The sequence below is a fragment of the Engraulis encrasicolus genome, chromosome 19, assembly GCF_034702125.1.
Source record: "Engraulis encrasicolus isolate BLACKSEA-1 chromosome 19, IST_EnEncr_1.0, whole genome shotgun sequence".
Lineage (NCBI taxonomy): Eukaryota > Metazoa > Chordata > Actinopteri > Clupeiformes > Engraulidae > Engraulis > Engraulis encrasicolus.
Window position 1 is genome coordinate 34,920,641 of NC_085875.1, and position 8,422 is coordinate 34,929,062.

Here is an 8,422-nt window from a genome sequence, read left to right on the forward strand (position 1 = left end):
GGCCTGGGTTATTTCCCAGCCTGCCCCATCAGTCTCCCACTCCCATATCGTCAGCGCCTGTAGCCCCCTAAAAATGTATTAAGTGCGTGCAGCTTTTATGTCTAAGGAAAGGAGGTTCCAACATCAGACAGCATAACAGCTTGGCTGCCTCTCCCTGTTTAGTGTGAGAGCAGTACACAAAACCTGTGCCCTCCCACATCCACACACTTGGGAAACCATCAACCGAGAGCAGAGCACAAGTCCTTCGCACTTACATCAGCTTTAATTGTGTAAGGACTGCGTACCATCTTCGGTATTTTGTTAAGATGACTTCTTGCTTTTGCAGAAGTTAGATTTGGATTTCAAGATAGAATCTGTATGCGGATTTGTTTTTAACTCCACAACTTGTTATTCAAGATAGACAGGAGATTGTATTACAGACCACCCTCCAACAGTAACCCTTCACCATGTGAACATGCTCAGAAAACACACCCGTGGACAATGGTGAACAGCCAAAGCACTTCTTAGGTTTTTTCTTCAGCAGCTTTGAGGTAGAGTACCATTATTATTATTATTATTATTATTATTATTATTATTATTGTTATTATTATTATTGTTATTATATACAAGTAATTAAAAGAAACTTTGTTTCTGATGCGAACGCTTTCAGACTTTATTTACAAACAGCAAATACATTTACACATTTGAGATATCCTTAAAAAGGTTATTAACATTTCTGTGTATTCCTAGTAGTGACTCTTCATTAATGACTAAACCGTCAAACTATCGCAAGGCCAAGTCGCTGCAGTTTGTGGACGTGCGACAGATGAACCTCCTGGAGGAGACGTACCTCCAGCACAAACTGATCCATATTGGCCTCAGGCAGCGGCTAGTCCTCAAGCTGCTGCAGCAGGACATCAACTCCCTCACACAGGAGCATCGAAAGCTCCTCCACCAGCAGGCGTGTGAGCCCATCGCCACCGTTGACAACACCATGAGGGAGATCTGGGAGGGTCGAGGAGGCGCCGGTGGCGGGCTGAGGGTTGCGTGGCATCACCGCCGGCAGCACCACATCCACTCCGCCCCTGCTCCCCGGGGTCCTCCTGTCTCTGCCAAAGCTGTTCCTCCGGGCAACGGCAACGGCAAGTCCCTGAGGAGGTCACGGAGCTCTCATTCAGCTTCAGCTCTGACGCTCTCCCCAATGGGACTCGGGGAGTTGGGAGATGCTGGTGCTGATGCTGATGCTGGAGGAGCTCTGTCCCTGGTGCAGCTGAGAGACATGGCGTGCATCAACAGCATCTCGGAGAGAGAGTTGGCCAGCCAGAGAGAGTGGCGAAGGCAGGAGAGAGAGCGGCTGAAGCGGGCAGAGAGGGAAGCGCTGAGACACAAAATGCAGGCCTTCTTCCAGACCCTGGACAACAACAATGTGTGACAAAGCAGGCCTATTTGCATGATAAACTTTTTATATAAAATTACATACATTGTATATACAATTGTATGTAATTCATTTTTAAATCTTAGGGTTATTGTATGGTTACTGCTAATAGAAATCTACTGCAAAGTAACCATATCTTAATTTGCCTTGCTGATGAACAAGATGAGCTTAAATGTGGTGGTTTAGGCATTTGGTCACATGACCTATTTAGGTCCAGCTATCATTCAAATATAATTCTGCTTGAACACTAGAGGGAATCCTACTGAGTGTCAAACAGTAAAATGTCCTGGACTCAACAAGGAGCTTGATTGTATAATGTTTTTTGCATTGTTAATCGTTTTATTTTTTTAAAGTAGCCGAGATTGACCTAAGGAATGTGGTGAATAAAGGTGAATAAAACTAAAGCAATTTGGAGGTCATAGTTCAGCAACTATTTAAACACGTCTCTGGTAAAATTGGCTTCTGCACCTCAAATACTGAAACGATCAAAGTTTCATGAAAATGGTGGTATAGGCACGACGTATGGAAATGGCAGTATAGGCATGACGTAAGGCCAACCGTAAAAGATGTCTACACTATTTTGCCATCTTTCTTCATGGCCCCGAGGGTTTGGTGAGGTGGGAGCTTCAAGAACACACTCTTGGCCTCCTTCCATTGGGGGTCGTCAGGCAGTGATTTGTCTGTAAGAAACCAACCCACTCTAGGTTAGCAAATTATATCTATACTGAGGAATATGAAATCAGAGGATGCTTACACACCTACAATCACTCACAAGTAAATTACAAAAATACAAAAAAGGGGGGTCGGGATGGGGTGTGGCATGCAAAAGCTTTGGTTATAGGATACTGTTGTCACCTATAAAATATCCTGCTGTGAAAAAAAACCCCAGTAAACACCCAAGTACTTCATGCAGTTAATGGAACTAAGCTTGTTGGCTGTCTATTGCACTAACCCAAATGTCAATAAAATATGAAATAAGACTGTAGAAAAAATATATGGAAAAATGAAGTCAATTCCACTGCATTTACATTCAAAGTAAACCAGTTTTCAGTGGAAGTAAAATCTACACAAGTTGGCAAGTCAGACCGAGCAAAGATACAGTACATGTATATCCCATATAGACAATGTCCACATAAATGTCAATGGCTTCCTATGCCTACCACTCACCAGTGGACTCCAGGGTGACTTGTGTGGGCAGAGCTTTAGTTGGGTCTTTGTAGAGCAGTGTGAAGAGTATGGCCTTGTCCTCATCTTCTGGGACTTTGCACATCAGCACCAGCACTGAGCACAGAGCGTTGGTCTCCATCACTGTCACAGACTTAAGCTGTTCCTATAGGAGGATTTTAAGAAAGGTAATACTGATGACACCATGTTTTTCATCATGGGATGAAACCCAAAAGGCAGTGACAACAAGGTACTTAGTAAATGCTGACGACAAAATGTGTATCCTAGTGTTAGTTGAAAAGTCAAAGTCAGCTTCATTTGTCAGTTCCTTCAAATTACTGTAACTATACACACAAAGGAAACAAAATGACTAATTCTTAACATCCCCTTCGTAGGAAAAGAGGGGGCAGACAGCAGACATTGAAGTGATTTTTGGACAATGTTTGGAATTCTATACAGTCCCAGGAAAAAGTTTGTACACCCTTTGACATATCTTACCTTTCTGTCAAAATTGGTCATAAAACATGGTCTGATCTTCCTGGAAATCACAAGAAGGAACAACCAGTGTCTGCTTTAACTAATTCAACCCAAATATTTACAAGTTTTCATATTTTCATTGGCCATAAGATGCAAACATTCACAGGACAGCAAGGCATAAGTAAGTACACCCTTGCATTCAATAGGTTTTAACCCTAAGTTAGTCGCAATAACCTCAACCAGATGTTTCCTGTAGTTGCAGATCAGATTAACAAAACAATCTGGATGTATCTGGTCTCCCTCTTCTTTAGAAAACTGCCTCTCGTCAGCAAGGTTTGTGGGATGTCTGGAGTGCATAGCTTTCTTGACTTCATGCCTTATAATCTCAATTGTTTTTTTGTCAGGGCTTTGACTGGGCTATTCCAGAATGTGTATTTCATTATTATGAAGCCATTCTAAAGTCGATTTGCTTCTAAAGTATGGGTTGTTGTCACATTTCAGCACCCATCCTCTTGTGTGCTTCAACTGTGTGACAGACTACCTCACTTTATTCTGTAAAATATCTTGATAAACTTCTGAGTTCATTGTTCCACTGATAATAGCAAACTGAAAAGGGCCTGAGGCAGCAAGGTAGCCGCATATAATGATGCTCCCGCCACCATAATCAAAGGTGGAGATGATGTTTTGGTGAAGGTGTGGTTCTCCAGTTCTCCTCCAAACATGACATTGTGTGTTCCCCTGAACAATTCAACTTTGGTTTCAACGTTGGTCTACAGAATATTTTGCAGTAATTCTATGAAGCATATGAATGCTTTTTCGCAAACCTCAAAGGTGCAGCAATATTTTTTTGGACAGAAACCCCATGAATTTTAGATGGCAGAATGAATCCCATTTTTAGTTATTCTTGGTTACATCTCATCTTCTGAGTATGGTGGCGGGAGCATCATTATATGCGGCTACCTTGCTTCCTCAGGCCCTTGACAGTTTGCTATTATCAGTGGAACAATGAACTCAAGTTTATTGTGATATTTTACAGAAAAAAAACGTGAGTAAGTCTGTCACACAGTTGAAGCACACAAGAGTATGGGTCCCGAAATGTGACAACAACCCATACTTAAGAAGCAAATCGACTTTAGAATGGCTTCATAATAATGAAATACAAATTCTGAAATAGCCCAGTCAAAGTCCTGACAAAAAACAGTTTGAATTAAATGGCATGAAGTCAAGAAAGCTATGCACTCCAGACATCCCACAAACCTTGCTGACGAGAGGCAGTTCTCTAAAGAAGAGGGAGACAAGGTACAAACAGATTGTTTTGTTAATCTGATCTGCAACTACAGGACAAGTCTGGTTGATGATATTGCAACTAACTGAGGGTTAAAACCTACTTAATGCAAGGGTGTACTTACTTATGCCCTGCTCTACTGTGAATGTTATGGCCTTATGACCAATAAAAATATGATAACATGTAAATGTTTTGGTGGAATTAATTAAAGCAGACTCTGGTTGTTCCTTCTTGAGATTTCCGAGAAGATCAGACCATATTTTATGATCAATTTTGACAGAAATGCAAGACATTTCAAAGGGTGTACAAACTTTTTCCTGGGACTGTAGATGCTATCTATTGTTTATGTCTGGAATAAAGACCAAGGTGAATTTACACATTCATCAGAATATCACAACCTTCATCTGATGTATGTGATGTTCTGAGAACAGTTCACTTAAAAGTAACCTAGATTACCAGGAATACATGCTTTATATAATCTGGTCAAACTTTCTGGTTTTCAACAACCTGCTTTCTTACTTTATTTATACAAATCTTAAAGCCTCCATCTGTCAATATATTACTGCAGTCCTCAATATATTGAATCTTTGTATAATGTATAAAACCCAAAAAAGCAGAGATGAAACTAAATCTTTAGAATCTAACCAAATTTGAATCTGTATATTTAACTGAAATGTTGATAAACTTAGACAGAAGAATAGACAGGGTAGAAATGCTGTGCAAGACATATTCTGTGTCTCAGATGGTGCACTTGTGCACTTTGGGCACTATGTTTCAGTGTGTAATATAGCCTGATTATCATCGACTTTCAAATCTCTTCAAGACTTGGTCTAACCAAGAGCATAACAATTAACATTTCCCAAATGGCATGGTTGACCTTCCTCCCTTGGTTTGCTAATGGTTGTATACTTCCTAACAAGGTGGGAGGAGTTCCGAATTTTTTGGTAGCTCAGAAACTATATAGCAACGCTGAAAGTTTCTTTCTTTTAAAAAACATATAAAAATGATAACAAATTATTATTTTTTTTATCTCTACAACTTCAGGCACATAAGAGGTGCTATGTCAAATAGTGCTGCTCTGACATACTTGCATGCAATGGTATTTTCTCACCTAAGCTATTGCATTACTAGCTGGACCATGGTGGGATCCACTACTCTCAAACCATTGGAGAGTTTATTTAAAAAAGAACTTAAAATTTTAGATAAAAAACCTCTTTCATACCACCATTGTAACATTTTAGATAAGTACAACCTATTGAGTTTTGACAATTTCTGTAAATTCTCCTATAGCTGTCTTCTTTATAAAACTTTGCATGGCCTGGCGCCACCTTGTTTACAGGATTTTATAAAATATCGTCAAACACGAGTAACTCGAGCAGTGGTCAATAAAGATGTAGAGATTCCTTTCAGGAAAACCTCTTTCAGTCAAAATGCATTATCTACTAAAGGCGGCATATTATGGAACTCTATTCCTCTGCATATAAGGGAATGTCCCTCTTTAGCCACCTTTAAGATGGAGTATAAAAAGTGGCTTCGAGCCCAACAAACATGTTCACACTGATGGTCTGAGCCTCTACACAGTGTACACGCACACACGCACACACACACAACACATGGCCCTATTTTGGGACCTTTTTCTTTTCTCTTTTCCTTTTATTTACATGCATGCCTTTTGCTTCTGTAGTGGGTTTTATTTCTTTTGTTACTAACAGTCTTTTATTTTAAATTCTATTGCTTGTAAACATCTAGCCTGCCTATTGGACACCAGATGGAAATTAGCCCTTGGGCTACAATCTGGCATATTTACATATATGTACATGTATGTATATGTTCATTAATGTGCAATGTCCTGAACAAATAAAGTAAAGTCAAGTAAAAGTAAAGTAAAGTAAAGTAAAGTAAAGTAAAGTGTTGCTTCACTAGGAGGGCACGGCCTGGATATAATTAATATGCCGTAAGCACTGAAACATGAACACAGAAGTACCTTTTATCACAAGTGCACCTTTTGAGATCCAGCAATAGTCAGTATTCAAAAGGTACATCAATCAGGTCCTGCATCATAGCCTCTGTGTATTGTAGTAAAGAGAGAGTAAAAAAGAAAACCCCACAGAATTAGACTTTTTTTTTTACCTTGACAAGTTTGACCTGGTGCATGCGGCAGGCCAGACCATTCAAGTGTTGCCTCAGGGTGTCGAGAAACCCTGGCAGGTCTTCCTTAAGCTTCTGCTCGGCCAGGCTGGCCAGTGGGATGCAGGCGGGAATGTCGTGCCGGTGGATTTGCACACTTCGCGCCATGTCCAGCTCCAAGTGGTAGGTCTGCAGACAAGTGTTCTCGTGCGCTGTGGTCAGGGATAGGCCAACCCTCCTACCGCCGTCCACCTCCACCAGATCATAACCACCTGAGAAGACAGGCAAGGAACACTCCAAATCACATACAGCAGTAAACCGTATGCAATCAATTGTATGACTTTCAGACACAGGATTTTCTATATTTTTTTGCATATCCCTCCCCATGACTTATGATTAAGTAATGTGTCCATTGCATTATATGCAAGGCAATATATTGTCAGATTGCTATCTCAATTTTCTGGTACATCAATCTACAAAAAAGAGGTTTGTCCTGCAATGGCACATTGTGAACCTTAATCATGGATATAGCCTTTACTATCCCACATTAAGGTTCCGAACGTATAATTGCAAGCCAGACATCTGCTGTTAAAGTAAATGCATAACATCTTCTATTAGAGTAAAATACCTCAAATTCCGCCCACCCAATGCAAAGAAGCATGCTCAAATTTGGTCTCCCAACGGTACATGCACACAGGGACGGCACGTTTCCTTAACGTCTCCGTAGGCAGTGCGAGTCCGAGAGGTTCGCGGGCTGCCTTTCACACTGCACAATCAACGTCCACGTTCTATCCACGGGCAGCAGCCATTCATTTGGGAAGCCGCGCATTGAACGCGGACGTCCGTGCAAGAAAATAGACTCGAGTTCTATTTTCAAGGAGCAACGCGGACATGTCCGGTCAGGACGGACATGCGCCGCGCTTACACTGCGTTCCTGTGTGCAAGGCATGATTTGTTTTCATGCATTCTAACCATTTCGGACTGATAACGGACACGTGACGTACTGTGGATGTCCGTGCCGTTGGTGTGCATGTACCGTAAGAGGGCGTTGCCTCCTCCTTCCTCTTATCTTTCGCTCCAACAGTAACTCGCGCCATACGTCAAGTCTTTACGAGAAAAACAGACAAAATCAACTTTAAGCCTCGTGGTGCCTTTACGTATAGTCTCGTTTCTCGTGGTTGGGCGACGAAAGGGGGAACTGACAATTGGGGTAGTTTGGTTCTGGGAGGGGAAGAATAATGCGGACGGACGTCAACAATCAAGCGTGACTGAAGGCTAACTGGAAATGACGGTAATAAAACATTTCAAACAAGTGATTTACAGTTAAGTTTAGGGTTAGGGTTAAGGTTAGGGTTAGGGTTAAGGGTAGGGATAATGTTGGAGGAAGGGAGACATGGCATGAAGCTGACACAACGACAGCGCTCCCCTCCTGGAATGCACGCACGCTGCTCGGGTACTCTCTCTCTCTCTCTCACCCACTCTCGATGACAGCGCACGTTGCCCAATTACGAAAAACGAGGCTATATCGTAGCGGCACCACGAAGCTTGTAGTTGATTTTCACGAGAATGGGCTCTTCTGTGGCATTTGGTGACGGCTTGCACAATACAGTCAATCCGGAAAGTATTCACAGCGCTTCACTTTTGTCACATTTTATTATCTTACAGCCTTATTCCAAACGCTACAAATGAATCTCTGTTGTCAAAATCCTGCACAAATTATTCCATTATGACCATGCGAAAACCAAGCTGTCTTGACAGTTTTGAAAATTTATAAAAATAAAAAACAAAGAAATCATATTTACTGGCTAGTCAAGCATGGTTGTGGGACTGACATGGTTTAGCGATGTGTGGATGCCGTCAACATTGGAAATCTGAATTACACCTACAGAAGCATGCATGTTAACATGCTCTGTGACTACAGAAGCAGATCATGATACTCTCCATAGGATTTAATT

The 8,422-nt window shown here is 41.4% G+C and overlaps 2 protein-coding genes across 2 annotated transcripts; one reads left to right on the forward strand and one right to left on the reverse strand.

The window, feature by feature from the left end:
• Positions 1-630: 630 nt before the first annotated feature.
• On the forward strand, positions 631-1,984 carry LOC134435326 (uncharacterized). Its single transcript, XM_063184216.1, has one exon. The coding sequence runs from the start codon at positions 746-748 to the stop codon at positions 1,409-1,411; it is 666 nt and encodes a 221-aa protein (XP_063040286.1). The 5' UTR covers positions 631-745; the 3' UTR covers positions 1,412-1,984.
• Positions 1,295-7,564, reverse strand: cenpo (centromere protein O). Its single transcript, XM_063223886.1, has 5 exons — positions 7,504-7,564; positions 6,471-6,739; positions 2,582-2,744; positions 1,973-2,094; positions 1,295-1,390 (listed from the first exon to the last, which is right to left on the reverse strand). Exons 1-4 carry the CDS (start codon positions 7,562-7,564, stop codon positions 1,985-1,987), a joined length of 603 nt encoding a protein of 200 aa, XP_063079956.1. The 3' UTR covers positions 1,295-1,390; positions 1,973-1,984.
• Between the last annotated feature and the right edge of the window lie 858 nt (positions 7,565-8,422).

Excerpts from the sequence above, each read along its gene's own strand:
- cenpo (XM_063223886.1), bottom strand. The coding sequence starts at position 7,564 with ATGGCGCGAGTTACTGTTGGAGCGAAAGATAAGAGGAAGGAGGAGGCA. Across the intron at positions 6,740-7,503 it reads GGAGGCAACGCCCTCTTACG|GTGGTTATGATCTGGTGGAG; the intron begins GTACATGCACAC and ends CTGTCTTCTCAG. Across the intron at positions 2,745-6,470 it reads ACCAGGTCAAACTTGTCAAG|GAACAGCTTAAGTCTGTGAC; the intron begins GTAAAAAAAAAA and ends ATCCTCCTATAG.
- LOC134435326 (XM_063184216.1), top strand. The coding sequence starts at position 746 with ATGACTAAACCGTCAAACTATCGCAAGGCCAAGTCGCTGCAGTTTGTG.